Below are 17,905 nucleotides of genomic sequence, written 5' to 3'. Positions count from 1 at the left end.
ACCAACAATCCACAACCCAAAGATATTCAGTTTATTATCATAGAAGACTAAAATATTCACATTTAGGAAGCTTGAACAGGGATTTCTTGTTGTTGCAGCTCCATAGTGAATATGTCTGAGTGACTTCATGGTACTTTGTATGTTTATTTCTATTTCTATTGCAAACATGCACTCAAATCTCCTCTGTTATGTCAATACAATGCATTTAAATTACGCTTTAACCAAGCCCAGTCCAACTATGTTAGAGCCCTAGGCGAGATTTTAGATTAGAGAACCCCCTCCCCAAAAAAGAAAAGCAATAATAGCACCTACAGTACAAGAAATTATAATATGAATGCAACAGCAATGGTATCTCCAGCCCATGCAATGTCCTTCCAGTCAAGACCCCATTCATTGAGTGTTTAGTGGTGTGACCTACTAGTCAGGCTTTGCAAAAACAAACCGAATCAAAACCCATGCAAATCAATGGAGGGGGAAAAGAGAGGAAAAATGCTAAGAGAACAAGTCAGTAAAGTCATTTGGCAACCACCTATGAGGCCTTAACCACATATAGGCCGCCCCTGCATCCTGCATGTAACTAAAGAAAATTCTCATTTATGCTCATTTCATTACATTGTTGAGGGCAGAATCCAAATCATCAACATTATTACTGCTGCTTGTGTGTAGCTCACAGTCATCAGATGAACAAACATCCTGATTTGTGTGTGCTTGAGATTGACACACAGACACACAGAAAGGCAGACGTGCAAACACACACACACACAGAGAGAGAGAGAGAGAGAGAGACAGAGAGAGAGAGAGAGACAAACATAGACACACATACACAGACAGAGAGAGGATGCTGCTGCTGCTGCTCTGGTAACCCCTCACCTAGATCATCCTTTTGTGCACGGCGCGCTGCAGGCTGATATCTCTGCACTCTTCCCAGCTGTCACCCCCGGCATTGGTCCACCGAGCAGACACACGTAGGCGGCGCGTATAGCCCGACCGACCAACCCCCTTTTCCCCCGGCAGACTGAGAGCCGGCGAGCGGCGGGACAGCCGAGCAGCCACGACCCGCTGCTGTGCTCCGACGGGACGGACAGGACACAGAGAGGGCTCCGGCGGCCAGGTGAGTACACGAGGAAATGCTGTTTGTTATTTTTTTTAAATAATAATAATAATACTAGGGTTTTTTTTATGTGTTGCAGCAGGCATAGTAATATTGTTTTGCTTGTGCTGGGGGGAGGAAGGGGGGAAGGGGGGGTGTTTCTCCTGATCTCTATCTGCGTTGCCGGGTGGAGATCAGTGATGGTAGTTTTAAGGGGTGATAAACTGACTCCCTGGGGTTCATTATTACCTTAAAAATACACCACAGTCACTATTATACATAAGGATACATTGAGGATATGTTTGTTGGTGAAAGTGCTTTTCTTAAATCTCTTATCTTCGTGTATAACTATAACTGTATCAAATTTGCAGCAGCCTACTCACAATGACGTGCAGGGATTTACTGCTTTACATTTAAATGCAATTTTTAAAGTCGCTTATTTTGCTACTATAAATATATTAGTTTAAATTGGGTTAAACCTGCACCTCCCATCAGTGGGGGGGGATGACGTTATTATTTTATTTTTTTTGGGGGGGTGGGGGGGTGTGTGTGTGCTCTATCAACACTGTTTACTCGTTTTTTCTTTGCTTTTCTTGTTTATCACATGTGTGAATTCACGCTTTCAGGCTGTTTTTTTTATCTTACTTTTATGTTAAAAAAGAGAGAGAGAAAAAAATGAGGTTATTTTGAGCAGTGTTGCCTCGTCCAGCTCAGTCCCTCCCGGCGAAACTCGTGTCTGCACACGTTGTCAGAAAGGGGGTGTGTTACTGGGGGATGAGGGGCCAGCCAATCACAGGAGGGGCCCCACCCACACTTTGGTGCCTGTTTACTACTGAGGCTCGTCGCTGATTGGGCGAAAGGTGGGGGAAAATCAGGCTTTATGCTGCGTTCGGGTGCACTGAAACTGGGTGGGAGATTGGAGCTTTAGTGTTAAAAATGCTGCTTGGAAAGTAAATAAGAGCACTGGTTCACTCCATCTTTACTCCTATATGACAGTGTGGATGAGTGAGTAGTTTTGTTTAGCTGTCTGGTTATTTATAGTCAGATATATTACTTAATAACAAACAAAACAAAACATCTCTGCATTTGAGCCCATCATCATCGAACTGCACAATGCACAATACATAAATATTATCCAAATATAAGCATAATCCTTCCACAAATAATGATATCTGGCAATAAATATACAAACACAACGCCCTAAAAAGCAACCATTAGTGCCAAACACTTGTATATATGATCCAGTTCATAAACCATTATGCTGTAATCTATATAATATTGAGTCTGGGGGATTTTTCATATCATATGTTACTTTCCTCCTCCTTTCCCATGCTTTAGAAAAATATTCAGAAAATGCAAAAGCAATATCAAAAAGGTATTCAAGTAAAACTCCATTCGTAATACTAAATCAGGGAACGTTTCTAAACAATATATGTTGTAAATCACAATATAAAAGTACAGTTTAGAATGAAAATAGTATAATAAGTAATAATATTTAATACACACATCAGAAAACACTGATATTTGATCTTTTTCACGATAATAAAAATAGTTGATGATTCATTTTCTGTGTGAATTTGACAGGAAACTCAGTGAACGGTGGAAAGTGAACACCGCAAAGTCACTGCTTTGTTACTTTCGACCATTCATCAAGACTATTACCGCATTTCCTGAATGCAGCATCGCTCCCATTTTACCTCTATGGGCGACTGGCCTCAATGAATGCACCCAAACCTCAGATTATGTGGCCGGATCATGTTATCAGTCACGTACTTTTATCAGAGCGGACAACAAAACTACAGCGAGATTTTGGTTCAGCCGCTATCTAAATCCACACGAGTCTGTGTTCACTTCAAATTCCTGCAGTAATTTTTTTTCAAATCCCCCCGTGGTGTGTTGCTCTGCACTGTCAGGCAGAGAGATGCAAGATGGAATGAGTGCATGAGCGTTTGCCAACTCTCACTTGTCGGCAAAATCTCAAAGCCGCCTTCTGTTAAGTTCAACATGTTTATTCATCAGACGAATCACAATATTTATCATTTGATGCCATGATTTATTCAGGGCATATTCTCTTTAGCTTGAAAATGACCTTTAACCTTCATTGCTTAATGCTTTCAAGAAGGAGACTGTGCCAGTATTTTAATAAAAGTTACCTACAGGAATTTAGGGTGAATATTATATAAGATAAAGATGATTTAAAAAGTTCAAAGTTCAGTTTATTTTATCTCAGCTTGAGCATTTTTTTTAAAAAGGCTTGTGTTACAAACTGAGGAGGTGAAGTTTGAAAGAAATGAACTTTTAGGAGGCAACAAGTGTCAACAGAAAGATGCTATTGAGTTGCCATATGAGAAATGTAGGATTGGGTGTTTTTTGGAGCTTCACCCATATTAAAGACCTTTTTGCATCCTGCTTTTTTAAAATCCATATCTTGACTTCCTCAACTTTATAGATGTGCAGTGCTAAATCAATGGGCTGCATCTTTAATAAGTGATTTTAGGGATATAGCTTTACCGTAGAGACATTTAATAACTCTGTGATATGGGTTAAAATCTCACTCTCTCTCCCCGGTGTCTCGTCTACAGGAAGGTGCGACACTGTGCTGAGTCCCCTCACTGTGTGCAGCGGCACCATGGCAGCTATGGGACCTGAGGACAGAGCAGGCGCGGGGCCAGGAGGGACAGCGGCCTGCCCGTTGGGAGCACAGGCCCGCATCTCTACGACGACACACAACGGGCCAGACACACAGCAGACTCTGGTGGGTAGACCAGCAGGGATTAGACTCCCCTTTGCAAGTTAATGTAGATAATTATAGATGTTTATTCTCATTTAGATGTTTTTTTCCCCCCCATTCACAGCTTGATCTGTTCATTACTGATTCATTCATTCATACACACCTGTCACCATTTACTGCACGCAATCAGTTGTTGAGACATTGATGGTTAGTATATTGGCAAAAATGTCGGTTTACACTCCTCCAGTTCATACTAGCATGTGTTGTATTTCGATGATAACAAGGTTTAAACCCTCACTGAGAAGAGAAAAAAAAGGAGGAGCTCCGACAAATGAGATTACCATTTCTTTCCCCCCTGTGTTAGACCTGTGCCTGGTCAGGGGTTGGCAGCCGCTTCCTTTTCATACTGTTTCCCTGGCAAATGGTGTTGTCTGCAGGCAGGACGCCACAGATGGACAGGAAATATTCTCTTAATTTCTTTATTCATGGCAACAGCGAGACTCAGTCGCAGGGTATCGTGTAAACAGCTTAACCCAAATAACCACAGTATGGTCAATAATACGATGTTCATGTAAGCCCTCATTGATTTGCTTCACTCCTGGGTGACTGTGAAGTGTCGTGTGGGAAGTGAAACTGTTTCACACTTAAAAGTTGAAGCTCATTATTTCATTACATTCGCTCTGAAGGTGTACACGCAGAGTTATGTCCAGGCTGAGAAAGCATTCATGGAGAGCGAGCATCACAAGAACAAGACATCAGGATGGAGTCACCTGCAAACCATGGCACCCACAATGCACCACGGCAACACGTCAGCCACCGGAGAGCCGCCGTACAGGTAAAGGGTTAGGTTACAGTGTAAGCATAAGAAAGTGGACTTTACCACAGCAGAGACTAAGAGCTATCTGCCTTTTTTTTCCGTCCAGTTTCCGCAGCCCAGAGTCAGTGGAGATGGATGAGATCATGGCAGCGATGGTCCTGACCAGTCTGTCCTGTAGCCCCGTGGTCCAGAGCCCCCCACAAACAGATACTGTACAAGGTCTGTATCACCTCAACAACACACTGGCTGATCTGTGCCCCTGATATTTTCAGCACCACTTCCAGAAAGGCACCTCATATAAAAGGCTTTATTAATGGTTATGAATGGCTTTATAAATTAATTATTTATTAGAACATTGTTGGATTTACAGGTTTATCCTTTATGTTTTGTAAGTATGGGGTTTGGATTTGTCACTTCTGTTCATAAGTAAAATCATTATTTTTACAAGGTTTCAATCATTAAGTAAATAAAGTGGCCTAACACATTGACGAGTTTTCACCACTTTTGAAACCCAAGCATTGTTATTAATGGCTTATGGCATATGTAGCATCATCAGTACATGTTGTATTAAACATTAATAAAGCCTTTAGCTATATCCTGTAAAACTTTTATAAAGGAAAGGGTGTTTTATTAGACAGCGGTGCTCAGCTTCATCTAATGAGCTCTTTTAGCAAAGAAGCATTTAAGGACTGGCTTTAAAATATATTGAAATTAAAAATAAAAGTGACAGTAACAAATGATATAATTGCTAAGTGTATTTGTAGTAGTCTTATATCTTTTTTAGTGAAGTTTGTTTAAATGTTTCAATCTGCAAATGTGCTGTTTTTGGCCTGGGAGAAACACAATTTCTTTTTCAGTGTATGTGAGTACTGAGAAATGACACTGAAGAAATGTTGAAATCGTAAAAGAATATTTGTAAGACTGGCTGCACGCAGTAAAAGCAAAGGGTGGATCCAAAGCAAATACACAAGTTGGATGCAAAACCCCCCCAAAAATTCCCCTTATTAACTCTCCCAGAAAAAAACAGTATGTCAAACAGGAGTCGGCTAATTTACTACAGTGTAAGTAACTGCTTTCTGTTTTGTCAGTTCCTATTGAAAAACATATGTGGTGCAGATGGAGTGCTTATTTTTCATACTTACTTCTCTCTCGCTGCTTTAAAGTTTTCAATAGGGTCCTTAGTGGCATTTTTTTTGGATGATATTAAATGCTTAATTTGAGTTTTAGCAAATCTCAGCTGACATGAGCCACCGTAAACTAAGTTGTTGCAGCAAAACCTGTGATTGTATTGAACCGAGCAAGAGTGACTTTTATTGCTTATGAAACTTTCCATTTGTCAGTAGATGAATGTGTTCTTTCTTCTTGCTAAACTTACATCGTCTCGCTTTAAGTAGAATTTCATGTGAAAATCCCTTCAGTCAGTGCTGCTCATATATCAAGGAGAAACTCGGCATGTCTAAAGTATCAGTATAGGTTGACTTTCCTTATTTAACTTGGATGAAAGTAAGAAAATTTGCCCGTGTAAAAAAGAATAGATTACTTGCTTGTTTTAGATTTTTAGGCAAAGCGATAAACAAAATGTCATTAAACAGGGGAATAGAGCAAACAGGGGATGGGGAGAGAAGAACTAAGAGAGCATTAAATGGTGGTAAAAGTGTCTCAGAAAATAGATGCACGTCAGAAGCTTGGCACCAGCGCGGGACACCTGCTGTTCTCTGTAGGATGGGCAGAGAGTAAAGCAGCAGAGAGCAGTCCCAAATGCACAGTGTCTATTTTAATCACAAAGGAGCCTGGGATATTTGCAATATAAACCATAAGGTATATTTTCACAGGGTTTATGCACGATTGAGTGTGTAGTGTCTTCAGCTTAGTTATAACTTGTTTGAGAGGTAAAAAAAAAAAAACAAGACAAGAAATAGTTTGTTTGAAAGCTAAACTGTGAATCCACCTCTCTGTAGCTGGCTCGTCATCGTCAGCTGACATGGAGTGCGGCGGCGGCGAGCTCTCTGACAGCGGCAGCAGTGGATACTGGAGTTGGGACCACGGCAACGTGAGCCCGGCCCCCTCGCCGTCCGTCACCGAGATGGACAGCAGCCCCGATGAAGGCTTACATATGGAGCTAGAGCAGCCAGACGAGGTTAATGCCAAAAAGCCAAAGGTATAAAACTGCACACGATCCCTTACAGCTTTTAGCAACATATAAGTGTCTTAAGAGTCCTTTAAAATCAGCAATGGTTGCACTTTTTGTTCTACTATTTTGTCTGTTGCTGATTTTCTGCAGTTTAAAAGACGCTTTTGTATTTTTGACTCTGTATCTCTGCTGTTTTCTCTCTCACAGAGCTCTTTCAGAGGCGTGTATAAGTGTCTGTGGCCCAGTTGTGGCAAAGTGCTCACGTCTTCAGTAGGAATAAAAAGGCACATCCGGGTGCTGCATCTGGGGTGAGCTGAATATATTGATTTTATTTTTTTTAAAGTAGTAAAAATACACAATACTTTAATTTGATAGATAATGACATTTTCCACCAAACTATTTTTTCATTTAACAAAAGAAGCTAAAGATTTCTAATGTTACATGTTGTTTGCCTTTACAAGAGTAAAATTAAACTATGTAAAGAACTAATTAACAAGATGAATCCGATCAAACATTTGACGCAAACTTTTAGCACTTGACATTTTTTTGATACTCTGTGTATTAAAAAGAAAGAAAGGCAGGTAGTTTGATGACATTTTTGGCAAAATTGGAAGTATTCATATAATATTGATGTGTGATATTTTTGGGGGGGTTTTCTAGCAGTGTGTCTACATTGTGCTGCCACTTCTCCATTGTAGACAGAGCTCGAGTGGAAACCAGACAGTTTAGCCCTTTAGAATATTTCTAAGCTGGAAAACATCATTAAAAAAACAAGAGGAAATAAAATTTTCAGGTTGTGGAAGAGCTCTGACTTAGTTATGGAAAGTGATGAAACATTTTTGAGTTTTTATATCTGGGCCACAGTGAGTGCTGCTTTTAGTATTAGCCCAAACAACCCCCTTGTTTTTCCTCTGTGCGTCCACCACTTTGTCCCTCCAACAACCATAAACAACCACTAACACACTGACACACTCGTGCAACACACAGCAGTGGGTCAGACCAGTCGCAGAGAGAAGAAGACTTCTACTACACTAAGATCTCATGTGAGACGGTGGACGCCAGCTCCGCTCCGGCTCCCTCCCAGCAGGCTCTGGGCCAGGCCTCGTCCTCTCATCTCAGCTGGGCCTCCTGCGGTTCTCCTCCGGGCTCGGGGCTCCAGATCCCGCCGGCGCACAGGCCCAGGTCCAACTCCACCTCTGGGCCAGGCCCGAGCAGGCCCAGTCCGCTCAGCCAGTCGGCCCCCAGCAGCTTCTGGCAGATCCACTCAGAGCATCTCTATCAGGTGGGTGCAGCAGTGTTTTCTTCAGTCACTAATGAGTTTTGGCCTACTGACTGTGACAGCTATCGTGTTTTGGCAGGAAAACTATGTGAATGCTGCGAAAGTACCTTTAAGTTAGTCCAGTGCCAAGGTAGATATTACTTCATAGTATTTGTTTGGCTGCCAATAAGTTCAATTGGTTTAATTTGATGATTTAGAAATGACATTATCTTTGGAAGATGTTAGAAGGTAAAATAGAAATTGTAAAAGATATGACTGACAGAAGAAAGCAAGAAACAGTTTTGGGAAATACTTTAGGAAGCACAAAGTCGTTCATTGTCTTTCTCTAGTTTATTCAGTCGTCTGCAGACGGACTCCTTGCTGTCTCAAGCGTGAGATGGCACAGTGAGCCCAGAGCAGAGGAAATAGTCAGATTATATACAATACATTATCTTGTGAAAGGAAGACCTTGTTCTATCATCAGAACAATGTAAGCACAATAGTCACGTCATAATGTGTGTACAATCAGGACAATGGTTAGTCAGTAGATTATAACATACATGATGTTCACTCAATCAGCATTTCATGTAACACAAGTGGTGTCATGGTCAGCAGATTATGACACACACATACACCTAATCATATGACATAGTTGCTCATTTGTAAATGGAAATGGACTGTACTTACATAGCACCTTTCTAGTCTTTACGACCGCTCAAAGCACTTTACATTACATGTCATTCACCCATTCACACACATTCATACACTGATGGCAAGAGCTACCACGCAGGGTGCCAACCTGCTCATCAGGGGCCACAGCCGCTCAGACAAGATGAACAATAAGAATTCCCATTAACCCCCATTTGAGCGTATTACTTATTAGTTTGTCTTAAATTTGAATATCCAAATATGAAGCTACAACTAGGCAGGCATGCAATCGCTAAAATGTATTTAAACATGGAAATCTGTCCCCTGTAAAATGTGTAATTGACAAGACATTAGATTCCCCCCAGAAGATGAAAGAAAGCTAACTTTCCCTCAATATTAATTTTAAACCAACTCCAAAACATATTGGATCATTTGCAGAAAACTTCCGGCGTCTCGTTTTATGTTCATATGAACAGCACTTACACACCAGCTGTGAGCCCGGCGCCAAAGCTTTTGGGTCCATCATGTAGGTCCCAAGTGCTGCCACTGCTTCTGTCTGAATGTTGAGCTGAGCCGTGCATATTTTTGCTTCTCGAAACTGGTATTTTAATGTAACAGAGTGGAACTTACTGGAACTTAACTGTGGAACCGCAGGGGGAGAGAAATATGGTGCTGCACATAACAAGATACACACAGGCCATGGATGCATTACAGGCTGTAAAGTTACTTTGAGCGGAGCAGTTTCCAATGTTTGAAGATTTTCTCCATATAGCACGCAGATTGCTCCATAATGAAAACTTTTTTCCACAATCACAACCCATCTTTCACAAATTTTGCTCATTTTACTTCTCTAGTATCTCTGTTACATCTGTAACTGAATGTACTGTAATGTCAAATGTCAAAATACAGCTTATGTGATTCAGGCAGGTGTGAAACATGTTCGATTGATGTCTTAATTTTACAATAATGTCATCCAGGTGTTTCCAAATGTATCAGAAACATCAGTACACATGCCCTGTTTGTTGCCTACATCTGGCTTTGACATCACACAGCAGCTGGAACGATAAGCGCATCTTTAAATTGAGAATGATGTGCATATTTGCTCATGTGACACAGCTGCGGTAACGTCATTAACACAGGATCTGTCAGGATTTTACAGTAATTAATGTTCTGTGTTCTGCTACACATCAGGTCAGCTGTTAAGTCACAGATTCAGGTTGATATGGTGGGATTGTTTGTGATTAAGCAGCCTTTACAGATGAATCCTGAGCTCCATCGGCGCTGTCAGGACATTTTTAATTTTTTAAGTAGCTGAAAGTCCCAGATAATCTTACCACCCTGTAGCCACTTGGTCCCCATACTGTAGATGTTAGCCCAGCTTAGCATAAACAATGGAAATGAGGGGAAACCGCTATCTTTGCTTTGTCCAAAGTTTACAACCCTGTGCCAACTTGGTCCCTGTAGATGTTAGCCTAGCTTAGCATTAACAATGGAAACGAGGGGAAACAGCTAGCTTTGCTCTAAAAATCCTCCTCCTAAATCCTGAAATGAACAAGTCCTCTCATAACAAGCTACAAGTTACTGCAATGGCCAAGAAATAGTCAGGCATATAATCCACCATAAAACAACTTGCCTTTTTTTTTTTACTTCATACTTCATACTTAAACAACAAAATTGTTTCAGAGGTGGTACTAGGTGAATTTTGTCATGTTTGGACTTTGGACAGAGCTAGGCTAACGCTTTCCTCATGTTCTCAGTCTTTATGCTAAGCTAAGCTATCTGGCTGTTAGCTATAGCTTCATATTGAGTGTACAGACATGAGAGCAGCAGCACCTATCTTCATCTGTCTAACCCTCTGCAGAAAAATAAATGAGCTGAAAAGCCGCTGATTTCCCAGATGATTAATTAGTGTAGTGGTGGTTAGATGTAGATATGCTCAACCAGCTGTAAATCCTGGAATGACACTAGCCAACCTAAAATAATTGAATGCGTCCAAATTTTAATCAAGACTTTTGTTTTGTTTTTTAATGCTGTGTTAATGGCTGATTGCTGTATAATTCTCAGAAAACACTCCTTGTAGATTCAGGGAATGTTCATTTATGTTTTATCACAGTCTGTATTTGTATTTAGGATGCCTGATTTCAATAAATAATTATGTATTTCCCCATATTTAAGTCCTTCTCTGAAAGAAGGTGCTGTTTTGGGAGATGAAATTGTCTGAGAGCGATGAAAGGAGACAGCATACCCCTTGTTAGTATGAATTATTAAATGTCACGATTTTAGGGAATATGTGTGAATACAAGAATTAACTTTCCCGACGTTGCTGTTTCTTATCGCTGTGGACCCAAATTCAGTCATCTTTTCCATGAAATTAAACAAAATTAAACGTAAATGAGCATAGAATTGAATCAGATTATTTTCTTTGCTAAATTTCACAAAAAGACTTTAATAATAATCTTATTGGGGTTTCATGTAAAATAGTGTTTTAAAGGTCTTTCCTCACACGGCATCCCTATGCAGATACCTCTCTAATGAGCCAATGAGCTACAACTTTGTTTATGCATCACAAAGCAGCACATTTTTACTAGTGACCTGCATTTACCCTGTGCCACTGAGCCTGTAAATGAATGCTTTGTGACAGTGAGAGAGTAAGATGTCGGCTTGCTTGCTCCCCCAAAGAGATGAGACTCTCACCAGCATGTAAAAGACAGAAAAACACCACACAAATCCTTACAGAGCAGTGCTACGGCAATTAAAACTGCACGTATGAATCCTTGTCCACTTCGGACTGATTCAACCTACAAACTACAAACTTTCTGAAAAATGTCCCTCACAAAATAAGCAATGACAATCAATTTCTTTTGCATTTTACTACTGATACAGATGTTATGCGGTGTGACCATTTTAGTGAGCATTTTATAGCACATTTGTCTGTCATTTCCTCATGGATGCAGAAATCCTGCCTAAGCAAGAGTGTGGGGTTAAATTGTGGGTCAGTGCTGCTGGTGGAGCAGTGTTACTGTGTGTGTCATGTCTGCCGGGGGCTTGAGATGCCTGACCACAGTGTTAAACTCACACAGACACTTTTTTATTTTTTTATTTTTCTGATTAAGGCACACTCACTGTTACTGCCAGACTGAACACAGTGGATATGCATTCATGTGTTCTGTTTTTTTGTTGTTTTTTTTTTCAATGCAATCTTAACCACTTCTCTCCATCTATTTCTGTTTCTAAAGGGATGGGGTGTTAAGAATGCAGGGGCATGTGCTTTGTTCGGAGAGTTCAGGGTTTGCACGGGGAGGAGAAATGGGGCAGAGGGAATGGGAACAACTTCACTGGAAACAAATCTTTTCATGTGTGGCGTTTTTGGATGTAGCTTGCAACTGAGTGGAATCAAAAGCCTTGAATTGGCATTTCAGCCAAAAAGTGGATTTTTCAAATTCAGACATTTGTAAGTTAGTGACTGTTGACTGAAATTTAACTGTAATATTAATAATTTTATAAACTTTTTGAAACTATAATCAACATTTTTATAGTAACAATGGATCAAATTACTATGTGGAATGTCTCTAGCCTCGTTCTGGTGTCTGAGAGCAACTGGTCAGCAGATATGAGAGTGCGAGGAATGGTGTAAGGAGTGGAGAAGGTCAGTAATATTGGATGGGGCAAGAGATTGTTCAGTGAGCAGTAAAATTTTAAAATCAATTCTGAACATCACAGGTTAACCAGTACAATCAGGCAAGAATAGGGGAGATATGGTCGTATTTACTGGTTCTTGTAAGGCCATAGCTGCAGTGTTTTCTACAAGTTGGAGACACCTTTATAGATTTCTGTGGCAGTCCGGCAATCACTGAGTTGCAGTAGTGTTAGATGGCAGGACACATGGATTGAATTTGAGCATCACTGAGTGAAAGAAATGGTCTGATTTTGGCTGTGTTCCTAATTTGATTGATGTCTGTCTTGGTGATATTGCTAAAATGTTTAGAAAAGTCAAAGGTCACTCAGAAATGACAAACCCTCAGAGAATTATCACCCAACACTGAATGGCTCTAAAAACAAGATGAAAACATTAAATGCCAGAAGTAACATGTTAAATATTCACAAATGCCTTTCTCATAAAAGAAGTTCAAAGTCCTGCATGTCTAATCTCAAATACTGTTTTTCAAAGAGGTTGGTTAGCATAAGTTTAATATCTTCTTATCTTTTGGTGCTAGTTATACCTGGGGCTTCAGCTTCCTGAACCAGTTGAAGATATAAAATTACACCTGAAAAGATCTGAGTGGGTTTATTCAGTTTTATATGTGTGGCTTTTTCCCATCTAAATATGACCTACTTAAAATAGTGTAATGTTGGTACTTTGGCACATCATCAAATGGGATAATTGTGTTAAATAATAAACTAGGTGACATCCTTAAAGCGGCTTTATTTGAAAAACAAGAAAATCACTAAATTTAATGTAAAAAAAAAAAGAGTTGTTTAGCTTCATATGTTTCACTGTTTCATTGAAGAATTATATTTTCCTCAGTTGCTGGTGGAGACCAAAATAGAGTTAAAAGGAGAGTAAATATTGGACTTGTATTTGCCAATTGGGATCTGCTTTATGAGGAAATAAGTAACTATTAGTGAAAGAGTTCACCATATCAGCTTCATCAAGTGTTGACAGTGTTGTGTCAACAGATTGTTTCCGCAGTCCCTAAGAAAGAAAAAAAGAAAAAAAAATCTGATCAGGCTGGTTCAGATTCTCTAAATGGTTTCATATCAGAATCCATCACAAGCAGGCTCTCAGTCAGTTTAAGGTCCTTCAGATATGATGAATCATGTGTTATCTCTTCTTCCTTCCTTCCTTCCCTCCAGGCCTGTAGCCCCGTCCAGGTATCGGTGGTCTCCAGAACCCCCGGCTGCCAGGGCTCCACCTCCGTCTCTGTCCCCAGTCAAAGTAACGCTCCGGTGGGTCTTTCATCCCGTTCCGCCTGTTATATTTTCTCAGATACAGTAAGATTGTGTTTGTCTCCACCACTACATATCATTGAGTGTGTCTCTTTTGTGTGTGTGTGTCTGCTCAGATGGTGAAACCTCGCTGTCGGTCTGTCAGCGTCGGGGAGCAGTGGCTCCAACAGAACAGGCTTCAGCCGCTGAGTGCGTCGCCCTCCCGCACTCACTGCACCTTCAGGTGAGTCATCACATCACAGGAGTGTGTTCACTGTCTGACATTTCACATTGTTGACCTGCTATTAACATTTTAAACTACTATTATCGAGTTTATACACCCACGCTAGACGCTCTGTGAGGCTGTACTTAGGAACAGTGGTGCTTTAAGCTAAATGCTTATGTCAGCAGGTAATGTTTTTGTCACATCTTAGTTTAGCTGCTAATATTTTATAATTAGTACTAAACACAAATCACAGCTGAGGTTAGAGGGGATGTTATTAGTTTTGCAGGTATTTGATCATAAATCAAAGTATTGACGTGAAGATAAAAAATTATGATGATTATCAAAGTTTATTACAATTGACTCTGTGGTCAACTTTACAAATGTTTTATAATAATCCATCCAATAGTCCCAAGCATGGCTAGTAAGAAAAAGACCATTACATTTAATGCTAAGCTAACTATGCTAATATGCCACTAGTTCACTTGTTGTTGTTGTTGTTCTAATATCCATATATTGTTAGGTGAGATTTTGCTGATTTCTTTTGTAAATGTCTTTCTCTATAGATAATGCTAAAGTATTAATACATTACCTCTGAGGCTTGCTCAAAGCACATAGAAAACAGTTCTGCTGTTCAGTTATTGATGTGAATCTATCACTGCGACGTGGAAACCGTCAATCATGCTTTGCTCAGTTGCATCATTGCATTTACTACTGTGATCTTTTTTTCTCTACTGACTGAATTGAAAAAAACAGGCCTGGTTTGCTTTCATATTACAGCTGTGAACTATTTTTTAATACTTCTAGAAAACATAATAACTCTAATATAGTTTCTGTATTAACATTTCTTTCCAATTAATCAATCATTAGGTTTATAGAAACAATTGTTAAAAATGCACAAGGCGTTTAGTGGTGAGGCCAAACTGCCTTTTAAGATATGACAGTTGAAATGCAGATTGTAGCTCACCATCAAGAAGGTGCTTTACGCACATTTTTAACACTCGAGTCTAAATGAAGCCACACAAATGGAGAAATAATGATTTTTTTCTGCAGCTTTCTTGTTTTGATCCCTGTATCTGTCCACTGCATCTGTCGCCTCCTGGTTGTCATTTTATCACCTGCTTCGCTGCCGGCAACATCACATTTCCATGGCTTGGCAAAGAGAGATAAAATTGATTCAATCATTGCCTCATTTGTTATCTATTTTCTCTCAGTCTCATGTTTATAGACACTGATAACATGAAGCGTTTGTTAAGACCCCCTTTCCTGCCCTCTCTGCCGTGTTTCTCACCCACACATTATCTGTCTTTACATCTTCAGGAAGGGTCGTGGAGAGGCCAAAAAGTGCCGCAAGGTGTACGGAGTGGAGCGCAAGGATCAGTGGTGCACCGCCTGCCGCTGGAAAAAAGCCTGCCAGCGCTTCCCTGACTAAAAACAGCAGCGTGATTGAGAGAGTCAGATACAGCGAGGTGGATGGATGGATGGATGTGGATGGATGACTGGATGGATGACTGATGAAAAAAAGAGACTTTTTAAAAAAAAAAAAGAAAAGAGGATATAGACGTATAAATCAGGGCCTGAGAGCCATCAAGAAAAACAGCTGTTCTTTTAATACATGTGGTTTCTTTTTTACTTTCAACCTGTTTTGTTTCTTTTCCTAAAGGAATGCAAATGGAGTTTTTTCTGTATCTTTGTAACTCGACCCTGAGAACTGAAGTCTGCGATGGTGCTAACTGTTGGCTGACTTTGACCATGTGATGTGCTAAGCCTACAATACTCTCCTACTTTATCCAAAGGTCATATTACTGCCCCTGTAGCTCCACTGTATTAGACTGCTACTTGGCTGTTTCTTTTCTTCCAACCCTCTCTCTTCCAGTGGTTACACAGTGGTTATGATGTACATTATATTGTGTGCTTTGAGTTACGTACGAGTATTTTATACAGTTTTTTTTTTTTTTTTTGTTAATGGTCTGGTTCAGCCTGAGTATTGGGCCGATTCTTTTTTTTTTTTTTTTTTTTTTTTGTAATTTTCATGTTTTTTGGCACTTTGTTGGAATATACATTCACAAGAATAAGCTACATTTGGTTTGACTCAACCAAGATCCCTCCATGAAATGGATTTCCTTCCTGCCCATGTGTTGGTATACAACCAGTGTTAATGGTTTTATCAGTGAAGCTTTGGAATCATGGTGATGGGACTAGCATTAGGGGAAAGAGTTTGTAATAGCAATAAAAAAAAAAGAGGAAATATATTGTCAAACACAAATTAAAAAGCACTGAGAATTTGACACGTTCTTTTTTTCTTCTGCATGACAGTCCACAAAAGAAATAGCAAACTATTTTATTGTCTATACACATTTTTTATGAAGACTCAGAACAATGGTATAATGTTAGAAATGTGGTCTGAAATGTACACCGTATTCACAAATTCCTTTTTTTTTCGTGTCAGGGTTGACAGAGACAAGCGTACTCACATGCACGTGCACAGTCTCTCTCTCTCACACACACACGCTCTCTGCAATCACCCAAACACTCATACATAAATTATTACATCTCTTAATCAAACACCAGTAAACACTTAAGATGCAAAAGAATGAATGTGACCTGCATGAGGAAGAACACATCTTGATGGTAAAAAACAAATCAACAAATTTTTTTTTCATCCCAAGAAAAAACATCTTTTTTTTCTGCAGTAGCTTACAATGATCACAGCTGACATGCACAGTCTATTCTGTCTCTCTGCTCTCATGATGGTGTCATTTACAGCTCCTTTCACATCTCATCCAATGACCCGGGAAGTTTCCAGCTTCATGCACTCAAGTACAGTTGGACTAAAGTGATCTGCAAAAGAGCTTTGGGTGGAGTAATGTTTGAAGACTGACTGGGGAATAGTCTCTCCTTACTCCCAATTTCCACCTTAGCAACACTTTAAATGACTGCTCGCTCATTTCCCATAATTATAGGGTAGCTAGATGACTGGAAAATATAATGAACTATGAACTGTCATAGAGAAACTACTAATAGTGTAAGAAAGAGACATTAGTTTTCTCCCTGTTCTTCTAGCATTCAATAGTCTGACAGCTGTTTGTTAGGTATCATTCATAAATGAATTAAATATTCCTTTTCTGTCTTATCTTAATTCCCTTAATCATTTTCCAGTTTCTTTTGGTTCTAAATATTTAGAAAATGGAGACAAAGTTTTGAGACATTAGTTAGTTCTTGATTTTCCCATTTTAAATCCAATTAAATAATTATTCATTACTCATTTAGAATATGAAACTTTTTAAATGTTGGGTTAATTGTCCAGATTTCAAATACCAGAAAATTACAGACAAGATTAGACAAGAAACTATGATTTTCTACTATATACTAAGCATATAGTTAACTGATCCCAAGTCAGTATCAAATGGCAACATGTTTCCCCCCTTAAACACTAGAGGGCAGTGTTGTTCTGCTGAAAGGAGCCAGAGAGCCTTCCAACCTGCTGCTCATCTCCTCAAGAGAAACTCATCACTTCCACCGTTTACATTCATAACCTCCACTTAATGGCCACAATCAAGGTACAATTTTAAAAAAAGGAAAAAAATATATTAAGGTTAATACTCCACATGAAGCAATGGAAACAAAGCTTTTTAAGGGAAGATGCAGAGTTTTGTTGAGTTTGAAAGTTCATAAAACCAATTTTACTTCCATTGTGTTTAATTAATTACGTTCCTTAGGCAGAAAATTGGATTCTCAAAACCAGTAATTACCAGTTTGTGCTTCAGCAATCCCACTGTCCATATTTACCACTGATTGAACCATCTGGAAAACACATCGCTGGTCCACTTCCAACTTGCTTTTACTTATTTCTGCTCTGATCAATAGGAAGCTGAGCAATCACGGTCCAATTCAAGAAAAATAATTGTATATGTGTATTTTTTCCTAATCCCAATTTTCAAATCTACTGTGCGTATTCACATTCAATACATTTCACCAGAGCTGGACATCAGTGACAGCTCTCATAAACACAAAATAGAGTGCAAATGATTAAAGTCCCACCCACACATGCATGAAAGTGCATTCAACATGATTTTAAAAT

General features: G+C 39.6%; 1 protein-coding gene across 1 annotated transcript; it reads left to right on the top strand.

Moving 5' to 3' along the window:
- The first annotated feature begins 942 nt into the window (after positions 1–942).
- Positions 943–16,028, top strand: znf395b (zinc finger protein 395b). The gene is made up of 10 exons (XM_053336936.1): positions 943–1,111; positions 3,673–3,845; positions 4,508–4,656; positions 4,745–4,857; positions 6,597–6,796; positions 6,977–7,077; positions 7,757–8,051; positions 13,530–13,622; positions 13,739–13,845; positions 15,145–16,028. Exons 2-10 carry the CDS (start codon positions 3,720–3,722, stop codon positions 15,254–15,256), a joined length of 1,296 nt encoding a protein of 431 aa, XP_053192911.1. The 5' UTR covers positions 943–1,111; positions 3,673–3,719; the 3' UTR covers positions 15,257–16,028.
- Positions 16,029–17,905: the final 1,877 nt, after the last annotated feature.

This window comes from Scomber japonicus, chromosome 17 (assembly GCF_027409825.1).
Source record: "Scomber japonicus isolate fScoJap1 chromosome 17, fScoJap1.pri, whole genome shotgun sequence".
NCBI lineage: Eukaryota > Metazoa > Chordata > Actinopteri > Scombriformes > Scombridae > Scomber > Scomber japonicus.
This window is presented reverse-complemented; position numbering and strand designations above follow the sequence as displayed.

Coding starts and splice junctions, on each gene's coding strand:
- znf395b (XM_053336936.1), top strand. CDS start 3,720: ATGGCAGCTATGGGACCTGAGGACAGAGCAGGCGCGGGGCCAGGAGGG. Junction 7,078..7,756: donor ATCCGGGTGCTGCATCTGGG/GTGAGCTGAATA, acceptor TGCAACACACAG/CAGTGGGTCAGACCAGTCGC. Junction 8,052..13,529: donor ACTCAGAGCATCTCTATCAG/GTGGGTGCAGCA, acceptor CCTTCCCTCCAG/GCCTGTAGCCCCGTCCAGGT.